The 22,990-nt window shown below is 37.7% G+C and overlaps 5 protein-coding genes across 7 annotated transcripts; 2 read left to right on the top strand and 3 right to left on the bottom strand.

Moving 5' to 3' along the window:
• Positions 1–624: 624 nt before the first annotated feature.
• Positions 625–1,763, top strand: LOC126619550 (PRA1 family protein E-like). The gene has a single exon (XM_050287958.1). It carries the CDS (start codon positions 751–753, stop codon positions 1,405–1,407), a length of 657 nt encoding a protein of 218 aa, XP_050143915.1. The 5' UTR covers positions 625–750; the 3' UTR covers positions 1,408–1,763.
• Positions 1,764–3,999: 2,236 nt separating this feature from the next.
• LOC126618312 (pectinesterase-like) lies at positions 4,000–6,121 on the bottom strand. The gene is made up of 3 exons (XM_050286352.1): positions 5,785–6,121; positions 4,783–5,262; positions 4,000–4,679 (listed from the first exon to the last, which is right to left on the bottom strand). Exons 1-3 carry the CDS (start codon positions 6,119–6,121, stop codon positions 4,000–4,002), a joined length of 1,497 nt encoding a protein of 498 aa, XP_050142309.1.
• A 2,441-nt stretch (positions 6,122–8,562) lies between these two features.
• On the bottom strand, positions 8,563–10,461 carry LOC126617648 (probable prefoldin subunit 4). The gene is made up of 3 exons (XM_050285697.1): positions 10,327–10,461; positions 10,086–10,196; positions 8,563–8,990 (listed from the first exon to the last, which is right to left on the bottom strand). Exons 1-3 carry the CDS (start codon positions 10,333–10,335, stop codon positions 8,730–8,732), a joined length of 381 nt encoding a protein of 126 aa, XP_050141654.1. The 5' UTR covers positions 10,336–10,461; the 3' UTR covers positions 8,563–8,729.
• Positions 10,462–11,010: 549 nt separating this feature from the next.
• On the top strand, positions 11,011–12,682 carry LOC126617995 (aspartic proteinase CDR1-like). Its single transcript, XM_050286069.1, has one exon. It carries the CDS (start codon positions 11,055–11,057, stop codon positions 12,522–12,524), a length of 1,470 nt encoding a protein of 489 aa, XP_050142026.1. The 5' UTR covers positions 11,011–11,054; the 3' UTR covers positions 12,525–12,682.
• Positions 12,683–13,890: 1,208 nt separating this feature from the next.
• On the bottom strand, positions 13,891–19,938 carry LOC126619987 (E3 ubiquitin protein ligase DRIP2-like). 3 transcript variants are annotated; one of them, XM_050288444.1, is made up of 8 exons: positions 19,361–19,938; positions 18,948–19,047; positions 18,056–18,413; positions 16,465–16,958; positions 16,295–16,345; positions 15,566–15,638; positions 15,104–15,205; positions 13,891–14,780 (listed from the first exon to the last, which is right to left on the bottom strand). In XM_050288444.1, exons 1-8 carry the CDS (start codon positions 19,572–19,574, stop codon positions 14,718–14,720), a joined length of 1,455 nt encoding a protein of 484 aa, XP_050144401.1. In that variant the 5' UTR covers positions 19,575–19,938; the 3' UTR covers positions 13,891–14,717. The 3 variants fall into 3 exon arrangements, with proteins under 3 accessions (XP_050144401.1, XP_050144402.1, XP_050144400.1); XM_050288445.1 differs by having other exon boundaries at positions 13,891–14,724; XM_050288443.1 differs by lacking the exon at positions 13,891–14,780 and having other exon boundaries at positions 14,860–15,205; positions 19,361–19,937.
• Positions 19,939–22,990: the final 3,052 nt, after the last annotated feature.

Genomic DNA, 22,990 nt, shown 5'->3' with positions numbered 1-22,990 from the left:
TAACATACAACACCATCAACAAACAACGCTATCACAGAGCCACGACAACAACGCTATCACTTCGGTTAAAAAAAACATACAACATCAGCTGATCACAGAGCCATCTAAACTCATCCCTACATCTGTCACTGTAAAGCATCTCTACTATCTACATGTCATTGTCATTACTACGGTGGCGATGGCGAGATTCCGATTACGTTTGGACTTGAGCTGTTTCCGGGACCTATTGACAGCGGCATTGTCACGAGGCGTCGTGCATTTTTTCAATGAACGATTGTACGAGCCGGAATTGAAACGACTTGGTGCATCATTTGTAAAATGCTTTGTTTGATGCAAATTTCGTCATAACATCCGCCAATTGATCTAAGTTTTACACTAAAAAGAAGAAATTAGGCTAAAATAGCACAATAGACGAGTCGCAATAATATAGTATCGAACTCTTCATTAACGGAAATTGAAACCTTGATGCCCTGCCCATTTTCCTCTTCGTCCACGTGGATGCCACAATCACAGGTAACAAATAAAAACTGAAACTTGACGTTATGATACAGAAGGGCACCACTATTTTTTAAGCAAAATTCCAGTTGTGTTTCAACAACAAACTGCTTTTTCCCACTTAAAAAAAAAAAAAAAGAACAAAAAAAAAATATAAAAAAAAAAACTTCCTCCTCTCAATTTATCGAGGTCGAATCTTCCTCCGCCGCCCAACTTTCCCATCTCGCACCAAAATTCCCCCAATTTCCACCAACAATGCCGCTAAAAACACCGGCGGGTTACGGCGGCACCACCGTCACCGCCGCCCAAATCGACCCGCAAACCTCCAAATACCTCACCTTTACCTCCAGCCCTGTACCCCAGACCTCCTCCCAACCCCTGTACCCAACTCTCAACTCCCAAACCGTGTACCCGACGAGTCGCCCATGGCCCGAGATCTTCTCCCTCACCTCCTTCTCCGTACCCTACAACTACGCCGACGCAATTGCACGAATCAAGCGCAACACCGCCTACTTCCGCGTCAACTACGTCATGGCGACGCTCTTCATCGTCTTCTGCAGCCTCCTCTGGCACCCGATCTCTATGATCGTCTTCCTCATCGTCCTCGTCGCCTGGCTCGCCCTCTACTTCTTCCGCACCACCCCCGTTGTTCTGTTCAATCAGAGCTTCGACGACAGGGTCGTCGCCGTCGTGCTGGGATTGGTAACTGTCGTGGGGCTGGTATTCACTCACGTGGGTTTAAACGTGCTGGTGGCACTGATCGTCGCCGTCGTGGTTATTGGGCTCCACGCGGCGTTTCGCGTGACGGAAGACTTGTTTCTCGACGAGGAGACCGCCGCGGAAAATGGGTTGGTCTCGGTTGTTTCTAGCCAGCAGACCCTCCGCCCGCCGACTTCTTACACCCGGATTTGAGTTGGACCCGGTAAAATCGGGTTTTCGGGATAATTCGGATTTACAGTTTACTGAGGGGGTTGGATATTTTTTACCTGGAAAATTGGAATTTTTTGGTTTTTGGAGGGCTGTGATGCAAATTGTAGAGAGAAAATGTAGCGATTGCAGTGGCAAAGGTGTTTGATTGTTTGTGTTTTTTGTTTTTGATATCAAATGGTTGGTAAAGTTTCATCATCACTACTTCTGTAACAGTTTGTGGTGTATTTTCTAGTATATTCGGTGTATATTATACTTCGTGAATGCTTCGGAGCAACATAAAATTGTCGTTCGAATTCTTGTTCTGTTAAATATAAAAATATTATGACGATTATGTTTTATTACGACTTTTCATGAAGTTTAGTGTTATTGAGATGTTGTACAATCCCGGATGGACATATGATTGAAATTACATTAGAAGAGAGACTTCAGTAGGACTATTTTGATTATAGTAACTTGAGAGACTTCAGTAGGACTATTTTGATTATAGTAACTTTCGCCTTGGACGTGATCAAAATCGACACGTTCCAATCCTGATATCTCCAAACATCAGGATAGACACGTGCTGACCGATACTCGAGAATGACGAAACCATTTTAAACAGGCATGCGAATTAAAACATATGATTAGAAAGAAATATAATAATGCAGAACCGTATTCAGAGTATACAACTAATTAAGAATAATGTGAAAGAATTATTTTAGAAATGTACAAATCGAGGAATGGGACCTATACAGAGAAGGCTCGAAGATGCCTAAGCAGAAGTGCCCTAACACCGGGATCGTATGTCTTGAATTTAACTCCTAAAGCGGCGCAAAACACAAGGATGAGTGAACCAAAGTTTATAATAATAATAATACTAATGATAAGAAAATCATTTTCTTTCTGAACATACTAACCCCTTGTTTTGAAAACGTATATATAATACTACATATAGGTTTTTCTGAAAACTCTAGCATGCCATGAAATGCATTCGTAAAACAATACATGTAAACCAGTGCTCAATAATGGTGCTATCGTCACCCGAAGGCAAATCTGTAAATCTCATCAATAATGTACTCTCTAGGGGTATCATAGTGGCCCGAAGGCATAACCATCACTAAAGGTGAAGCTATACGACACTAGGTTACGCCAGTGAAGAAACCATGGTCTATCACCTAAAGGTGAAGCTGTACGACTCTGGGTTACGCCGGAGAAGAGGATATAACATTATATGTATATGCAGTGGGTTCATCATCCGAAGGTGAAGTTGTACGACTCCGGGTTACGCCGGAGAAGAAGGGTGGTCCATCACCCGAAGGTGAAGCTGTACGACTCCGAGTTATGCCAGAGAAGAAACATATACATATAACATATCACACCAACACTAGCCCCGGGCTAGTGAAGCTGGGGGCATGTCATCAATATCATCAACCATGTCCTATGGCCATAGACGTCTACATACCCGGTTGTGTGTATGTGCTGTATAATAACTCACTAGATAAGTATCGAAAACATACCTCAAAACTCATATCAAATCCAGAGCTTAACATCTCAAAGCCTCATCGCAACCATGATAACCCATATTCATAAATCCAAATAAATCACAATCGTAAATCCATAGAATTTCATATATGAAAATCCCAATATTTCATAACCTTTAGTAAAATGTAAATTTGATAAATCATAAATATCTCGTAAACCATAAATGTAAAAATCCGGAAAATATAATATAAAACATATTCGATGCATGCAAGCCTAATATTTTATAAAAACATGCAAGTTTAGAAGAGGTCCACTCCCATATATTTTGTTGCCTAGGAGCCGCTCGAGCTAGTGAGGATGGAGTCACTTCCCACCGATGCACCTAAACACATATAGAGGCCATTTAGTAAAACTCTACCAAAACGGTCGAATTTGGGAAAACGGACAATGGATTTGGATTCGGCACGTCGAAAACCCTAAGAAGGGGCCTCAGGTTTCCCCCACGCGCTGCCACACGTGCCACCGCACGCTCGTAGTGACGAGTGCTACAAGGATACGTCAAGAAAACAGATATTACGTGACACGACAATGCGGTCAACAAAAGTCAACTTTTTTACCTTGGCATTTTCGTAATTTTACGTTATAAAATTATAAAAACCGTAATATTTAGAGACGGGTCGTTACAAAAATAAGAGAGATAACATATTTTTATTTTTTACTTGGTTGTATTAATATATTTTTATTTTTTACTTGGTTGTATTAATAATGCTGGCTTGCAGCAAAGTTTGAGAAATCTTCAATAGGAAAAGCTTGATGGAGTGCTTGGTTGGGCACTCTACTATACTAATAGAAAGTTGAATGGTGTGACCAGCTACATAATCAAACTTTCTTACTAAAGGTGTAACATTGTACAACTCGAAGCATATGAAGCTCAAATATTGAGTAAGAGAATATAAACACTATATTAATTGAAGTCATCTAATTTTATACATCCATATTATTTATTAATCTTTGGATTGAATAAATGAGAGACGAATTAAGAGATAAAAGTAAAGCATGACGTAGAAGGAGAAAAAGAGCATGGAAATCATTTATCTATGTTTAATAACCGAATTAGTCCTCCAATCCACGGATGAATGGAACATTTGTAGATGTAAGCCATGAGTCCCCCTCAATAAACTTGGCTGTTGTAAACTCATCAGCCTCGGCCGGGTTCTCAATCACATGGTAACCCGGCCAATTGACCCGGCTTGAAAGCCTGGCACCTGGCCCATTATTCGTGTACTCGCCGTAGTACAAAGTGTTGAGTGCAGATGTCCCTTTCCATTCAATCCAACCCTGTGGCTGTATAACATTGCTAATGTACGACTGCATGAAAACTGTACGCGAATACTTTCCCCAAGGCCGACCTAAATACGCGGCGGCTACGTCGGAGTCAGCGGAGATGGTACAAAACTGGAAGGAGAAGCCGGTGGGGTCGTTAGGGGCGTAGCGACCATGAGCGGTGACAGTGTTGATTACGCCAGGTATAGTTTTCTTGACGGTGAGCAAACACTTTTGGAAAACAGCAGCGCCGTAGCCAAAGATGAAGTCGAGGCTGCCACTGATTTGGCATTCTCGAAAGAACTGACGACCGGCATGCACAAGCAACGTGTCTTGGTATCCGCTGATCTTGCAACGGTAGAAAACTGCGCGATCGCCTCCGGATAGAAGCGCAACTGCCTGATAGTTTTCTGGTCCGGCTGTATTCTCAAACCCTATGTCCATCGCAATGAATCCATCTGCAGAAACCGCTGAAATAGAAAGTTCACAGTTACATGTTATCTTGTCAGCCTGTTATTCGATATGAATTTTTAGATAACTCAAACCATATATATGTCCATTCTGGTGCCTTACCAAATGTTGCAGAATAAAATGTTTCCCAACCACTACGAAAGCTTCGACTGCCGGAAATTGTAGTAACGTCCATGCCCTCACCGATTAGGACCAGATTGCACTTCGAGCTGTCGATGTTCACGTTCTCCTTGTACACTCCTCTCTTAACAAAAATCACGAAGTAATTCTGGTTGTGACTCGGAGCCACCGCCAGGGCCTCCGTAATTGTTCTGAAGTTCCCACTCCCATCTTGAGAAACGGTGACGTTCGGAGTTTTCCAGAATTCCAGGCCAGCCTTAGCTTCAATACGACCAGGTTTCGCTTGCAACATTTTGAGCAGATCCTGGGTTGATGACCTAACTTGCTTGAAGCTCTGTGTAATCATGGAGTATTTGGTACCATCAAATGCTTCCACGCATGTCTTTTGTCTCTCAAGATTTGCATTCAACCTTGTTCTTGCATGGGAAATTACATCACCTTTCCCTTTGTATTGTTTATAATCTGTAAATCAATGAGACTTTGAGTAGTTTAGTTATTGTTCTAGACAAAATGTGAATAAAACCCGTTACAAGTTTTTGTCAAAATATAATCGGAGGAACAATAAACAGAAGAGAAATGCTAAGGAGATTCTATGTCTCCTTCTAGTTTAACGTTAATTTCTTTGTCAATATTATAAAATATTGTGTAAAAAACAAGAGGTGAAAGAGAGTCCATTGTTGTGAGTCCCACTTTTGAGAGAGTCTCATTAGCATTCTCTAATCAGAGTAAAAAATGCAATAAACCCTAGTTTATATATGATTTACTGTCTGTTTAAGTTTAGTGTGATACAGTTCCGTTGATTAATGTGTTTATTTCTTATTAGTGACACATTTTTGTAAACTTAATTTAAAATTTTAGTCTTCCTAACATTACCCGTATAATTTATTTATTAATTGTTTGTTTAGTGTCGAATTCTAATTTGGGTTTTTGGAAAAGTACTCACTAATTCATGAAAGAAACTAAGAGATGGTTAAGAATGCAGACCTTGATGAATTGTGGAAAGGGACCAATTCATGGCTTCATAGGTTGAACCAAGAACATATCCACAGTGTAAAATAGCTATTTTCAGATTTCGATCATCATCTTCGCCGGCATCGGCATCGACATCGGGATCAGCATACATGTGGATGTTCGACATGGCAGAGGCCACATTTTGTACAAGCTCCATGGTTGAGTCCAGTGACCTTTCGAGCACAGGTGAAGGCACGTTTTTGTAGTGGGAGCCAATGGAACTAGCACAAGTGTTCATCGACAGAGCACAGAGGCAAATGGTGAAGAAGATGAAACGGCAGGGAAGCTTCATCTTCGTCAATGGACTCATGCGTGAGAAGCAAAGAATGGATTATCGTGATCCCGAGCCTCTACATTTATCAAGCATGCTTATATATTTCATGAAAATGTATGCAGAAAAATGAAGGAATGGTAACGGGCAAATTTCATGGCGGGATCGAATAATTACCATTAATTATGGACGTTAATATAATCGTGCAGCAAACAATTACTCTGAGATTTGTTTCTGATTAAATCCAAATCAAACTTATTTATTTCCAAAAATTTATCATTTTCTTCCCATTTTTGTTTCACTAATTAGGAATTCTCGCATGTTTAACTTTGTGTTTTTCTTTGACCTTACTACTTTCTTTGTTTAGCTAAGCTGAAGTTAATTTTGATTCCTTCATTTGAACATAATAGGATTCTCTCCCCTCCAAATTCCTTTTCCTCTCACTTTCCTCTTTGTCTTTTTTTTTTTTTTGTTTGTTGTCAAATGTCTTTTTCTCTTTGTAAAGAAATCAACACAAGATGTTAACGTGACTTCATCGTGACCATTCAAATAAGCGGAGAAGGAAGGATAGGAAAATTTGGAGGGAAGATAATCATACTCCCATTTGAATGGCCACAATTTTGATTCAAAAGTTTAAGATATGTGGAACATTATTTATGTGCTTGAATCGTTGATTTAAGAAAATTTTTATTAAACCCATGTAACATCTTTTTACACCAAACTTAAAATTTTAAATGTTAATTGTCTGTTTTACCCGATTGCATAATTACTATTAAGTATAAAATAAAATTAATAATAAAACTCAAATTTATTAATAAATCCAAACATTATAATTAAACCACTGTCGAGTGACCTATTGGTTCTTGCGTAGTTGGGTGTGCTCCCCAGCCGAACCCCAAAGCTGTCAAAGTGGGCAGGCACTGTGCTGCAATGCACAGTTGGAGCATTTCACATGCGCGGAAGGATTAGTCCTTTGGGCCTAGGAAGCCTTTGGGATACCCTTGACTTAGTCGTAAAAAAAAAAAAAAAAAACACTACAATTAGATTAATGATATTCATCAAATACCATCTAAGATGGTATGAAAAAATGGTACAAAAATATGGTATGAATAACATTACTCCTATAATTAAACCCTACGATCACTCTTTGTTTATTCTATGTTTATTTTGACTAAAACCCCTAATAGGTCTCAGAGAAAAATAAGTGATGGATGATGATTTTGAAGTTTTGAATACTCTAACCAAGGTATGACTCAATTTATGAATTTTTTGTTTGTTTGATTTCAACTTTTTAGAGTTTAGAATATGAGTTGGTTTTAATTTTTTATTTCAATCAATCCCACATAGTTTGTTTATTTTTCTGCAACAGCAAATTGCTGCAGTCGATCTCCCACTGTTCATCTGCACCCAAAAAAACCAAAAAGACTTGCAGATATTGCAAGACCTTGGATTCCATTTGCTTTTTTGTTTTTATATATATTTTTTCTTTTCTATCGGTGTAGTGTGACTACACCCCAAAATCATGGCATCAATGTAGCTATTGGTGCAAATAGTATTGCCTAAAAGTCCTAATACAAAGACTGCACCCCAAAAAAAACCAAAAAGACTTGCAGATATTGCAAGGATCTTGGATTTCATTTGCTTCTTATGATTTTATATTATTTTTTTCTTCTCAACTACACCCCAAAATCATGGCATCAATGTAGCTATTGGTGTAAATAGTATTGCCTAAAAGTCCTAATACAAAAACTGCACCCCAAAAAACCAAACAAACTTGCAGATAGTAGCATATTAGGTAGTAAATTAGGGTTTATGGGGTTAAAAATCAAATGGGTGTAAAAATAAATCCACATATTGAATTAGGTTTATGGGGGTATATTAGGTAGTAAATTAGGGTTTAAAGAGATATTAATAGTTTAGTTAAAAATCAAATGGGTGCAAAGAGTAAGTTGAGTGTAGAAATAAGTTACATGAGTTTAAATAAAATTTCCCTTGATTTAAGCATGTTAGAAATTCAACCATTTGAGTTACAAGTCCTTGAGTAAGAATCGAAAGCTGGTCAAAGCTTGGCCACTTTTCTTTTTTGGCGAACGAGATAATATATTATCCGGACAAATATGCTAAAGATACAAAGAAGCCTACCACGAGGCAAAAGCAAATAACAGCAACTAGAGAGAAGTAGTACAAGGAGGTACAAACAACACCGCATCTAATGCAAAAAGAGTCACTCCTCGTACTACCAAGAAGAGATTAAGGGGGACAAGAAAGACCATCATTACATAGAACATGCTCTCTTGAGCATGGAGGTATGTTGACCCAAACATTATCACATACCTCCCTACTTTGCCGCGAGCTTGGCCACTTTGTGAAGGAAAATTCGAGAGGTAGGCACGATATCTTGGCCAACAAACTTAACCCACATTTGCCGCATTTCAGGGTTTTACTGCAAAAATCTTAATCGACCTTCTGAAATAAAGAAGTGGATGCAAAATCTGAATCGACTTTCTGAAATAAAGAAGTGGAACAAGTTTCTTCATGTATTAAAACTACAAGTGAACAATTCCTTCTAAAAACAACATTGAACAATGAAATTCATATCAACAGCGAATCATTCGAGAAACGGAACTACGGAAACAAAGTCACGCTTTTAATCCTCCTCTAGATTGATGGAGTCCTTGAACTTTCCATACAGAATTTTCTTCAACTCAGCCATCTGTGCAAGAATAGATGCCTTCTCTTCTTCAAGTTTCTCTAAACTTTTGCTCGTCGCTTCTTGCATCTCTTCTATCCTGCTCTCCACTTCTTCTTTCGGCACGTGGGCAAAGACTTCACCTATCTGGAACCGGACCACCTCCTCGTCAGTGAGAATCAACTCGTTGCTAGCATCCTCCAGATTATCCTTTGATTCCTGGATGGCAGCATTGGATCAAAAGAAGGCACAATTCGTGTTCAAGTTCAACTGTTAACAGTAATACCCATAACTGAGAGTTGAGAACCAATCTGATATAATTCGTAAGTAACTTTAACACGTTAAAACAATATTGGAAACTGAATTAACTTTTTTGAAGGTGGAAATTGGATTAACTTAGTTTAAGAGGAAAATTGAAATATCCGAAGAACATTTATGTCACAAAATGATCACCGATTAATCAATGGACTAGAGAATCGACCATAAGGCTCCCAAGGAAAACAAGACCAAATTCAAAATGTATAGGCCTTTATCCCTGCTTGAAGAGACAATATATCTCCCAAGGAAAACCAATTGTGCTAAAGTAAACTATGATATAAAGATACATGTAAAATTATCATCACACAGAATCCCGGCATGGAGGATCACGATAAATTTGATGATTAGTCAGTTGGCACATATCAGGAACCCTATTCCACACCGGCCAACAAGTTTTTCATGTTAAACCATCCACTAAAACCATAGAATCAAATGCAATTCCGATATCAACATTTGTCAAAGCGACTTTCTGAAAGCAATGCCAATTATACAACATAAAACTCGTTGCTTTCGGGCTAGTTTGAGAATCACCTGGTTGAACAATCCCGCAAAACCTAGAAGACTAACGAACAAGTCAATCCGTCTTCAGCATAGCAGCAGTTTCAGATTACAATCCCCTTTACTTCCCGCATTTTTAATTCAAAACATGGTACAAGTTCTATAACCCGTTGTCACTAATCCATTAAAACAAGTTTAATTCTGACTTTATCAAATTCAAGACAAAAAACAGAACATGGCATTCTCCAATTTTTTTGCAATCACATCAAGTATAGGGACAAAAAAACTTGATCTTTAAACAGAAAGAAGAACAAAAAATCTAAGCAACCAAAAACCCATGAAATTAAAGCAAATTTACAACTTGGGTTGGACGAATTATCGAACCCCATCACAAGAAATTCAACGAAATTCAGTTTCAAAACCAAAATAAAACTTACAATAAATAAGTAAAAACCCCATTGAAACATAAAGAGAAAAAAAAAAGTCAAAAGATTTTACCTTGGCAAATTTGATCTCGTCCTCGAGCTCGTGAAACCGGTTATTCAACCTGCCAAATTTGTTGATGTTCTGCTGGTCCTCCCATGTCACCTCCGCCTCAGATCCTCCACCCTTTTGCCCCAATACCAAAAACTCATAAGTTAAATAACATAAATTATAAATCTTTTTGCAGGGAAATGTTCGAAGTAAATAAGTACAGAGAAATTAATTATGCGAATAAAATATTAGGGTTCGAATTCACCTGCTGCATATTTGATTCAAAGCGTTGAACGAACACGAAGAAGCTGCTCAGTGAACTGTGAAGAGTAAAGTCTGTCAAGAGGTTGCAATGGGTATTTCCGTACTTATGACTGATCAGTCAGCCATTCCGGTTATTGGGCTATTAACAGCACAAATACAATTTTGGGCCTTCAGGTGCAAAGTGGAAAATGTAAATTTGAAAAGGATTTTTCAGTGTGTCGGGGACAAGATTCGATACAGGACGTGTCATAATACAAGAGATTAGATACATGAAAACAAAAATTTATATTATGATACTTGTTGTACCAGACTTTTTTCCTAGCACATTTTTAAGAAATAACTAACAAATTACGTATATCGTTCTACAACACTCATCACGTGACTTAAAAAAAAAAAAAACGTGTCTCTAAATATGGCATCAACTGTTGAAACCTGGAGAATTCAGAAGTTTGAAAACCCAATAAATGAGGTTCAAGCTTTGACCAGGGTCCACAGCAACAACTGAACCTATAAAAACAAGTGGTATGGAGCTTTTCACACAAAAATGTGGCCTCTTTCAAATTTTCTAAAAAAAACTATCACCCCCTTTCTAAGATTAGAATAAAAGGAACTCCATGTGTTACTAGTGAATTTTTAGCCATTAACATAAACCCTAGCACCTTATTTAAGCACTAATTATACACTTAATTTCTCCTCTTACATCTCCTTTCCTGAAATTCCATGTAATATATGGCATCCGCAGACACTAGAGGTCTTTCTCTTTTACACAATTATGGTGTAGTGGCTATGATTTTGATCATTTATCTAGTCATATGCCATAGTTCAGCTATAGAAGCGAGGAATTCTGATGTTAATGGTGGATTTAGTGTCAAACTTATTCGCCGAAATTCTCTAAATTCATCGCTTTACAATCATAATCATAAAATTTCTCGACGTCTTATGGAAGAAAGCACCCCACAATCGGAACTAAAGCGTGACAAGGAGGGCGGTGAGGGTGCACAACTTATGAAGCTCTCTCTTGGAACTCCACCCTATGAGATTTATGCAGTGGCGGATACAGGAAGTACGTTGTTGTGGACGCAATGTGAGCCGTGTCCGACTTGCTACAAGCAAAAAAATCCCAAGTTCGACCCGAAGAAGTCCTCATCGTATGCTACCCTTCCATGTACTGCACACGAATGTAGTTATGCTAACGACACTGGCTACACCTCTTGCTCAAATGATGATCAAAAGGTTTGCAACTACAATTACACTTACATGGATGATTCCATTACACAAGGGGTGATGTCGAAAGAGACGATCACGTTTGGATCCAGCTCCGGGAAGCCGGTTTCATTCAAAGACGTTGTGATTGGTTGTGGGCACAACAACACCGGGGAAACTTTCGCCGAAAATGAAATGGGAATAGTAGGGCTTGGAGCCGGGAATTTATCTATTATTTCTCAACTTGCTCCTCACGTTGGAGGCAAGAAATTCTCACATTGTCTCGTACCCTTCGATCCGGATCATCCCAATGATGCAAGCATCATGAGTTTTGGGAAGGGGAGTGAGGTTTCGGGTGAAGGTGTGGTTTCGACGCCATTGATCACTAGAGCAGACAAAAACCAATATTTCGTCACCGTTGAGGGATTCAGCGTCGGAGAACAGTTTGTGCCATTTAACTCATCAGGGTCGATTTCAAAAGGGAACATGTATCTCGACTCGGGAACCCAAGTGACAATGCTGCCACAAGATTTTTACGGCAGATTGGTAGAACAAGTAAAGAAGGTGATGAATTCATCGCTAAAACCAGTCGAAGTACACGACTATTCTGGAACTGTGCTTTGCTACAACACCACGGAGAATCTTAAAGCACCATTATTGACGGTTCATTTCGACGGCGGTGCTAAATTGCAGTTGTCACCGGCACAAACTTTCTATCAAAACAAACAAGATAAATTACACTGCTTTGGAATGCTTAACGCAAGTGATACAATAGATGAAGGAGTTGGTCTCTATGGAAGCTATGCTCAGTCAAATTTTTTGATTGGTTTTGATCTTGAAAAAATGTTGGTCTCCTTCAAGGCAGTTGACTGCAGAAAAACTAGCAGTACTAGTCCTAGCCCTAGTCCTAGTCCTAATAGTGCTTTTGCTATTCATTTCTCTTATTTCTTCAACTACGTTTTCAGTTTTATTTTGATTGTAATTTTGTACTTGTAGGAAATTAACTAGCCGAAGGAGCTTGGATATAAAAAACATGAATCATAAAAATGTTTCGTGTATGAGGGGGAAGTGAACTTAGGATCTCGGATGCATGGATAAATTAATGTTCTTAATCACTTGAGTTTAAAACGTTGCGCGTTATTTTGTATCCTTAACCATATTCTCTTACATATGCACTCTTGTGCTATTTTGTAACCTCATTCAGTTCCTTCTGAAGTTCAATTTCTATGCGACGTAGGACTAGGAGAGTAGACTCCTTAGTTGATGATGATCACGTAGATTTTTATCGTGTGGTGGTGATGGCAGGAGACCCAGTAATTTTCCAAGCCAGGAGCCAAGTATTTAACCATGTAAAAAGTAATTAACATGGATATTATTATTACTGTGATATTAAGAAAAATTGATTACCAAAAAACGAACTTGAAACCCTAGAAATGACGTTCTTGCGCATGCAGGCTTTGACCAGAAAATCGTGTGGCCTGAAAACCTCTCCCATGCAAATTTTCTGAAAACAAACATTGCTACTCTCTTAATAAATTCCATTTTTGCAGTACTTTTCTTCTTCTTCAATCTAAATCCCTCTTCTAATCTCTCTTATGGCAGCTGCAAACACTACTACTTCATAAAATTATATGATTTTAATCACTTTTCTAATTTATCTATGCCATTCAGCTGCATATCTACAGTACAGCTGCATGCAATAGTATTACACTACAAAAAAAATGGCTTTGGGTACAAAATTGAGGACACAAATGAGGATTTTGTGTCTCCTTGAACACCAATAGGGTGAACAGTGCCCATTCTATACAGGCACCACATACTGTACCCAATGTAAGAAACAAAAAACACAAAACATTAAGGGGCACGGAACCGAGTGGAATGGGATAGACCTGAAAACTTTTTGACGGAACACATACACGAAAAGCTTTTTGTGTCTATAAAATTGATTTATAATAAGCACAACCATATGTGTTGTTTTCGTTTTTCTTTACATCTAGCACACATGAAATATTAAATTATAAATTAAATCTATTAAATCGTGGTAAATAATGGTACGGAGTTGCTTATTTACTATTCAGTGTTTTGTATTTACGATGGATCGTTTCCATTTGCCATGAAGGTTTGTTAGATTCTTAGCCTTTTCAATTGTTTTTTAGATTCTTGTCTTCCTCCAGGTTGGTTTTTTGTGCTTGGTTATATTATTTTTGTCTTTATCATAAGTGTTTATTTTTTTTACTGTATTGAGTCCTTCTCGTGACACACATAACAAAAAATTGTCCATAAGCTCATCCTCTAATCAACCGTACAAAGGTGTGGTGTGACTTCAGATAGGCAAATGAAACAATTTGAAAAGAAATGTCCGTTGAATATTAATACATTATAAATTTCATTTATTTTTAGAAATTGTGGCCGCTAAATATTAATAAATAATAAATCATTCCACTTCTTTACACATCACAAGAATATGTGGGCACAATTCAGAATTTGTGCCTTTATTGTAGCATAAAACGTAAGCACTCCTTAACTAATTTTTCTATGAAAGATTTCAAACAAGATTGCTCCATACACTCGTGTTTCTTTTGAATTTGATCAAGTTCTGTATTATGGAGAATGGGATCGGCAACGTCGCGGAGTTAGGATTGGAACCGAATCTCCAACATCACATTCATCTATTGCTTCAAACATTACAACAGCAACTTCTACATTGAATCCTCCAGCTTGGCGTCCACAACCATCTGTTAATGTCGGGCGCATATCTCATTCTGTTGATAATCGGTGTTGGAAACACATTTATGCCTTTTAACTCATCGGGGTCGGTTTCGAAAGGGAGCATGTTTCTTGACTCTGGAACGTAAGTGACAATACTACAACAGGATTTCTATGGCCGATTGATAGAACAAGTAACGAAGGCAGTTGGTCTGAAACCGGAACATCTCAATGGAGCGACATTGACGGTGCATCTTGACGGCGGTGTTAAATTGCAAATAACACCGAAACAAGCCTTCTTCCATACTGAAGATGTAGGACATAAGCTGTTGTGTTCTACGTTGATGAATGCCACCGAAGTTACAAGTGAGGACGTCAATGTTGCTACTTACGGAAGCAACACTCGGTCGAATTTCTGGGTCCGCACGCCATTTTTCATGATCTACACCCTTGTTTATTTTTGTCTCTTTTGACTGATTCAATCTAACGACTACAAATAAACAAGGAGTGTGCATTTTGGGTAAGGGATGATCGGAAATTACTTCCCTGAATGATTATGATAAGAAAACAGAGACCAAAGAATTTAATATATAGAACAAACACATGATCTAGCATATAAACTTAGTTGAAACACCAGTAAAATCCGCCAATACTATAAATCTTGAGTTGTAAACTATGAAGACAACATGAGATAATTTTATTGGTTCTTTCAGAGATTTCAAACCACTACGATCGACAACAACAAAAGAGAAACTTATATTGTTTTACCTTAATTAAAAGAGTTTTTATTGGTTCTTTCATGGAGTTTGAACCCTACGACAATAATTGAGGACCATCACAAAATCTTTAGCAGAGGAGCCAACTGTTACCGGTATTTTTTTTGTTGTTGGTGCTGTTCGGCACCACAACTCGACTAGGGATTCTAGTTGCCATGTTGGAAGCACCGGCTGACCCCGACACAGTATCTCCACCTGCAAGAAAGGAAAAAAATTAAAACTTGAAGCGTAAGTGGAAATGTTTCCACGCCCTATCGCTTCTTTTATTGAAAAGGCATGCAATAAACAACAGTTAAAGTGTTCCAATGCGTTTTGTAGAAAAATGTTATGACACTTGACCCATAGCATCCATGTCAGGGAAAATGCTCTCTTTGCGTATGATAGGAAACAGAAGAGAGCTCCGGTTGCACTGTCAAACTATGTTTTGATAGATGGAACGCGAAAATGAATTTCTAGGTTTTCATGAGCAGCCATAGTAATGTCAAACGAGTTTGTATAACGTCAAAAACTCGAAATCTTCTCAGCTTTGTAGGAAGACAACAAAAATATACTCACCTCATTTTCACTGCTAAGTTCAAGTTTCATTGCAAGGTACTTCTGGATTGTTGATACGGGCATTTTACCATCCCTGCAAAAGAAAAAGAAAAGTCAATACAACTAAGTCCCAATATTTTTTTTCATTATCCATTACAAAACCAGAATAAACACAGAAAAAGCTTAGGCAACTTAAAAACCATTAAAAAATAGAAATATTGCAAGATTTAATACTTGTGTCAACCAAAACCATTTTCTATCATCGATCGACGAAGATCCATCAAAATAGTTTCTCAAAACTTCTTAAGTCTAAATCTTGAAACCAGTTAGTTGTTACGCTTGCTCACTAACAGGAAAGTAGTCATGAAGATTGAAATTCTTCTAAATGCACAAATTGGAATGGATTTGGAAAAGCCTTGGGGAAAATATGTGGTTCAAATATAAATCTGGGAAGGGCAGTTGACTCAACACTGTTCTGTTTTCATTTCTGGTGTATAGCATTCTTACCAGATGATGCTATACTTAAATCACGTGACAAGTTTACAACAGCAAAAGAATAAGACATATATAATTTATAACCCTAAAAAAATACGGTAGACAAGACACACACAAAGCTGAACCCCCATTTTGGTACTTGTTGCTCTATCCTATACACGCTTCAGATGATTAAATCGCTAAGATATGACAACGGATCAATGCAAAACGACATAGCCTAACTTCAAAGGAAGTAAAAGGAATACAGAAACTCACTTTATTTTCAAGCAACATGCTGATATCTGTGGCAATGAAATTTCTCCTTTCCTGAAGAAATTTACCATCAAAATCAGGGATCGGCATGAAAGAAATCAAAATCGGGCTCCCAAAAAAAAAATTAAAATAAAATAAACCATAACAATTTTATAACGAAAAGAACATCTCACCAGTCTTCAGATGCAACCAAGGAGAACCAAACAGGAACATTTCTATACTTGGCCCCACATGTATCTAGCATAAGTTGAGTTGAGGCACTTGATTCCCCGGATGCAGCTACCCTGTTCTGATTAGCTGTGCGCACCCTTTTACGTTTCACTGGTCCTGATGCCCCTGTTCCGTTACTGTTATTTTTTCCTCTTGCCTTCTGGTCGGCCTCCTTTTTTTTGGTTTTGGGCGTATATGCATTCCTGATGCAGTCCAGAGCATTTGGCAATTCTCCTTCTACCTTAATTTGAGACATATAAAGTTCACTATCAAGGGAACTGGTTGGATCAGACTTGGCATGCAACCCTTGTGAATTTGGCTTCGAGGACTTGGTTCGGTTAGCAGCCTCTACGAGACAGTTTAAGGGCGTCCACAGATCAGCTTTCCCTTCTATTATTTCAACGTCATTGTTCATATATTTATTAGCAGTTCGCTCGTATGAATGCTCAGGCAAATCCTGCATAATTGAATAAACATGCAAAAATATATTTCATAAACAGGTTTCAAATGTAATCAGGTCTCCCAAATTCATTTATACTACCAGACTACAAATTGCCTCAGACACTACGTCACATTGTAGGAATGTTTCCATGTTGTCCTCGAGAGGCTTTTTTTCGTTCTATAATTTATCCCTCATTGGTCAGAACAATTGTAGTTTATTACACATGCCATGGATCACCATCTCATATCATCTACCTTAACTGGGCAGGTGTCTCATCATTCTATGGTGTTTTTAACTTCTTTTTTATGTCTATTAAACAACAATGTCAAATCCACTCCAGCATTGCTATCATGTAAAGACATTGTGGATATATCGATAAACAAAATTTAACGGTACAATAAGTTAAGGGGACATGAAGCAAAACCCTAAAATTGTGTCTAAAAGCCATTAGAAGCAGAGAATGGAAATGGGAGAGTGGGAAACGAGGACCCCGGCTCAAACCAACAACGAAAATCAATCTAGAGGATGAGATATAAATTGAAACAATTCCTAAAAGAAGCGAACATTTGGAAGCCCCAAAAGATCATGAAAAAAACTGCACCAATACACGGAGCCCAGAGGACAAGAATCCTACCCACAAACCCCGGTATTATCAACACCAAAGTTTGCTAAACAATCAGACCTGGCTGCCTTCACATATGAGAAACCCGAATCCGCATGGAAGACAAAATGGTGCAACAGTTAGATCAATCAACCGATAAATGCCAAGGCACCTAACAAGACCTTTGGTGTTATTGACGTGAAACAGGTAGAGCCTGATCATTTTCGCTCAAGCTTGAGAGAGAATGTTGAAGAATAAAGAACTAAGACCAGCTAGAAAATCTTATCTCCTACCATAAAAGAATATCGGGTTTCCTAGTTTGATTACGAGTGTGACCTGATTTCCGAAGTGAATAACTTGTGTTAGAGTCATGATGAATGTATCATATTTTCTAACTATTATCTCAACATAAAGCATTGGACTTGTTTGGTTTTGCAATGAAACTAAACATAAATGCTATGATAATGCACAAATAATCAAAATCCTGCCCCCCCCCCCCCCCCCCTTTTACCTGGCTCTTATTTTGTGCGAATTCATCAAGAGTACCAGTTGAGTTGGAGCTCATTGGATGATCTTCTGTAGAATCATCTCTCTTTGCAGCTTCTTCAGCGGAAAAACTGCATCCTCGTAAAACAGCACCCTTTCTTGACAGAGCTCTTGATCTCTTTCCAGTCAAACCTGACTGTAATGGAACTTTGGGGGTACTGACTACCAATGAAGATAATGATCTCTCCTTCCTTTTCACTGGCAATGAAGAAGGTGTAACATCAGGATCATTAGCTTCGGGCACGTTAGCTTCTGGTGTATCAACTTTCTTTCCCTTAACGGGAAATATCTTGGCTATAATATCTTGCAAATTATGGTCTGGCCTGAAGATCATCAAATGACATCCTAAGCATGCGTGAGAACATTTCCACATAAAGCTCCAGCGCACATTTATGACGTTGTGACGGGAAAATTAGTAAAACGAAAAAACTATTGACCTGTATAAAATCATATGACAGCGTGCAAGTAGGCACCCTAGTTACACAAATCGGTATCTAAGTAAAGCATTAATTATGGGGTAAAAAGCCAGCCCTTATCTCAATCTGGAAAGTTTCAAATTGTTATGATGATTGACAAAGCATCAACTTTCTATTGCTAGACGATAATAAACAAGCATCGGTTTGATATCTGCCTTAGGGTGGGTTGGGAAACAACGCAATGTGACTAACACTACCTCTGTATAGGAGTCCATTAATTTCATTTCTAAAAGTTACTTTCCAAACTTTTCAGTAATCCCCTAATTAAGTATCGGAAGAACCAACAACACCATGCATTTACCTAAAACCAGCTAAGCAACATGTGAAACTGTAATCCAAGCGAAGATGAAGCATCGTCAGTTCTGAATATAGGTACAATACCTGAGTTTTTCGACAGGTAAAATTCCGAGATCAATTTCACAGACGGGACAGCAGTCCCCTTCCTCATCCGAGAGCTTTTCGAAGATGCACTTCCTGCAAACTGGTTTCGAATTCCACATTTTACGAAATTAAGCATTGAATTACATAAATAATCGAGAAAATTCTTCGAAAACAAAACCCTTTTCTTCAATTCTATGGAAATGCATGGCAATAGAAATAAATATAACAAAGATTACAATGAACAATGCGAACATTTCGCAATGTCCTCAAGTGTTTGTGGAAAAAAAAAATGAAAATTTGCAACAAAAAAACAAATTGTGCAGATATGGAAAAACAAGAACAGACCCAGATCATAAAATTGGCAGAAAATCAAGAAACAATTAAGGGAAGAGGAGATTAAAACGGATACTCACACGTGTGGAGGCAGAGTGAAATGGTTGTAGCCTCCTTCAATAGCTTATTACAAAGAGGGCACGTCATGCATGCCTCCAGCTTCTCCCTCTTAACTTTCACCACCTGACCACCACCAACACCACCAGCCGCCATCTCTTCCTCCACCTCTTTAACCCTTATAATCTCCGAACCTCTGTGTCTATGTCCCCCTTGCCTCTCCCCCCCAAACCACATTCAACGCCCGACCCGACAGAAACGCAAAGCCAGAGGTTTTCGGATAATTAAGTGAGAAAATTAAGAAAAGGGTGGGGCTTTGTTTTGGGTTTTATCGGACGTGTCTGATGGTTGGTGGTGTCGGATCTGAGGGGAGTGAAGAAAGTGGCGGGTTTTGGGGGCGAAACTAAGAGATGGGTTGTGATTGCTTGCGGGAAAATCACGTTGGGTTTGTTGGGATTTCAGGACAAATTCGAGCTTCGATGAAGAAACATGAGCGAGAGAGTTTGGAGAGAGTATGTGTGCGTATGTGAGGAGAGAGAGATGTTAGAAAGGCAAGGCCTTTATGTTGTGTATCATGTGTTCTTGTACGCAAAAACATTAAACGAGTTCGAGTTTTTATACTCTCTGGCTTTGGTTTTACCAACTCCCTTGTATATGTAAGAAACCTTTAATGGAAGGGTTCTTAATTTTTTTTTATAAAAATAGAGATTAGTTATGTAGTCCACACAACATCAAGTTTTAACAATCTGAACTGTTTATTTTTTAAGTTGTACTTCATAGATCATTCTTACTAAGTATTAGCCAAATCGGAAATGTTTAAGACAGCTAATTGAGTTCAAAGAAATTAACGAAGATTTTGTTATATAAGAAATAATAAAATTTTATCTTGATAATTAAATAGACAAATGGTTTTAGATTGAATTGAAATTTTGTAAGGATCATCTATAAAACGAGGCTTACAAAATAAACAGTTTGAATCATTGAAGTTCGATGTGAAATGAGCTCACACCTAATCTCCTTTTTTGAAAAAAAATGGAGATCTCTAAGGCCTGCATATATATGTACACACACGCACACGTTACACGTAGTGAGTATGCCCTGCACCTAATAGGTTTAGGTTCATATATTTTCTTTAATTTATTGCTTCTTTCCTTTTGGGTTGTATTGTAGAATAAGGTTTTTTTTTTGGAAATGATGGGTTTGATACCTTTTTTAGTGGGATGCTTATCCAAACTATTAAATTTTTTCCATACAAGAAAGAGGCCTCTTCGTTGCGACAGTAATTCATGTGATATGTTAGATTTTCGGAATCGTTTAAGTTGGCAGCAGTGTAATAATTGTTTAATATTGTGAATCGTTTTAAGTTGGCTGTGATGTAGTAATTATTTAATGTTGTAAATTGTTTTAAAGTTGGTGGAACTATTATAATTGTTCAACTTTGTGAATTATTTTAAGTTGGCGATTGTAATAATTGTTTAGGTGCAAAAATTGATATGTCATGAATCGTTTTAACTTTACAATGTAAGAATATACTGTCAAGTTGGCGGGGTAATTATTGTTACGTAATTATAATATGAGAAGATTCGTAACATTTGTTGTTTTAACTTAAATAAGTTAAAGTTATTTGAACACTCAAAAAGTGTTGCACTTGCTAACACATTTTTTATAACCTTATTATTACAAGAGATATTTCTACTCTAAACAACACTAGGAGAAATTGAGGATTTGAACTAGAAATACAGTAGGTTGAAGAAGGAGATCCTAAACATAGGATATCTACTATTTGCTACTAACAAAATATTTAGAGTAATACTAGGTAGACCAAATTTACAAACCATGCGACGTGTCATTAATAGAAAATCATGACGTTAATCAACACTTAAATAATAGATGATCTTCTTAATATTACTCCAATATTAATATTAATATAGATAAATTCATATATAAAAACAGAATCCTCCTTTATTAAAGAGCGTAGATTTTTTTGTCTGAATAGTTTTATTGTTATCCCGATGCATCTTATCATTTATGTGCCCTCTTATTAGATTGAATGGGGGCCGAAGCCCAAAGATCAAAGAAGGGTATCGAGTGTGAAGAGCAAAAAAGAAGCCCAAAGCATTAGAAGGTAATTAGCAGCCTAATTAAGGTCCTGTAATCTTTAATCAAGCTTCGAAGAGGGATGGTACCCTTAACTAAGTCAGTCTCCAAAAACACAAAATCCACATCCCTTCTCCATTTCAATCAACTCTTTAACCCTTCAAGAAGATTATAAAATCTCTACACATATCATTTTTCATGCATAATAAAAATTTATCTCTCTCCTCACATGACACATCAAGATACAAAATTTTATAAAAAATCAACTCGTTTCATATGCATGGCCCAATAAGCCCTTAACTTAAGGTAATATTGTCACTATGTTAGTTTAGTATAGATTTTCATACTGTTTGCAAGGAAAATTAAATTAATATAAATAAAAAAACAAAATCACTTCAATTTATTCCATCAACGGAAGATCGATGACGCATATTCATTAGAAATAAACTAAGTTCTTGACACACACCAACAAACAACAACAAAAAAGGACTAAGTTCCCTCTACTAATAATAATGTAAGAAGTGCACCGCAGTCGACAAAGTTGTAGACTTGTACTTGACGATACGGCAACCTTGGGCATTGCCATTCCCGTCGGTGTTAAGCACTTTAGCGTACATCCAAGTCTAACCCTCCGGTGCTGCACTGATCAACAATCCTCGACGTTCCTCGAGCTCCAATCCCAGTGTTTGTCACCTACACATACATGCATACATACATTTAGATAAGATTTTGTATATACAGTTGCACTCAAGCGTAACCAATTAATATGTAAATATGTACTTTATGTATCTTCTGCAAGCAGCTTGTTAGGTAGTGCTGTAAGAATATGAGCATGAGTATGAACCTGTAAACTTGGTTATAGGATTAGAAATTGAATATGAAGCCTTGTTGAGAATGGATTTATGAATTCATATTGTAACTGAACTACTATTTAAAAGGAATTGGTTTTATATATGGATTTTAATAGGGAATTCCTTATAGAATTTGGTTAGGATTATGTAGTATATATATGGTGGCATCTGTTCTTGCAGTGTGTGTACTCTACTCAAAACTAATACCTATTATTAGTTGAGAACCTTGAACACTGAAGAGAAGAGAAGGTGCACTGCAGAATTCTTGCATAAATCGAGCATGGTGTCCGATTCCTGTTCATCTGCAGGTACGGTTTTCTCCATACATTGGTTTAGTGAACAATGATTTGTGTTTTGATAACAGTAGCTCATATAACTTGTTATTGATTTATGTTTATTCTAACATGTGGTATCAGAGCCTGGTTTATAAGTTTATGAGTTATGTGATTAAAACCAATAGGTTCAAAAGCATGAATAATATTTAAGAAAATATACCATTGTTGCAGGATTGGGAAATCGAACACGGGTTCTGGCATATAGGTTTGGTGAATAACGACAAAACCTGAAGAAAAAAAAAACAAGGAAAAGCTGGTGACCTTTAGATTTCCTGCAAATCCATTGGTAAGGGTCTTCTTTCCAAATTAGGGGTTTTTCGATTAATAACATCAATCATCAAAATATGCTTCTGGGTTATGAATTCATCAA

This window comes from Malus sylvestris, chromosome 4 (genome assembly GCF_916048215.2).
Source record: "Malus sylvestris chromosome 4, drMalSylv7.2, whole genome shotgun sequence".
NCBI classification, from domain to species: Eukaryota; Viridiplantae; Streptophyta; class Magnoliopsida; order Rosales; family Rosaceae; genus Malus; species Malus sylvestris.
The sequence above is the reverse complement of the archived record's forward strand: the minus strand, read 5'-3'. Positions and strand labels throughout refer to the sequence as shown.

Coding starts and splice junctions, on each gene's coding strand:
- LOC126619550 (XM_050287958.1), top strand. CDS start 751: ATGCCGCTAAAAACACCGGCGGGTTACGGCGGCACCACCGTCACCGCC.
- LOC126618312 (XM_050286352.1), bottom strand. CDS start 6,121: ATGAGTCCATTGACGAAGATGAAGCTTCCCTGCCGTTTCATCTTCTTC. Junction 5,263..5,784: donor CCTTTCCACAATTCATCAAG/GTCTGCATTCTT, acceptor ATTGATTTACAG/ATTATAAACAATACAAAGGG. Junction 4,680..4,782: donor ATTTTATTCTGCAACATTTG/GTAAGGCACCAG, acceptor TTTCTATTTCAG/CGGTTTCTGCAGATGGATTC.
- LOC126617648 (XM_050285697.1), bottom strand. Junction 8,991..10,085: donor ACGAGATCAAATTTGCCAAG/GTAAAATCTTTT, acceptor GCTGCCATCCAG/GAATCAAAGGATAATCTGGA.
- LOC126617995 (XM_050286069.1), top strand. CDS start 11,055: ATGGCATCCGCAGACACTAGAGGTCTTTCTCTTTTACACAATTATGGT.
- LOC126619987 (XM_050288443.1), bottom strand. CDS start 19,574: ATGTGGTTTGGGGGGGAGAGGCAAGGGGGACATAGACACAGAGGTTCG. Junction 15,639..16,294: donor GCATGTTGCTTGAAAATAAA/GTGAGTTTCTGT, acceptor TTTCTTTTGCAG/GGATGGTAAAATGCCCGTAT. Junction 15,206..15,565: donor AACTTAGCAGTGAAAATGAG/GTGAGTATATTT, acceptor CCTTTCTTGCAG/GTGGAGATACTGTGTCGGGG.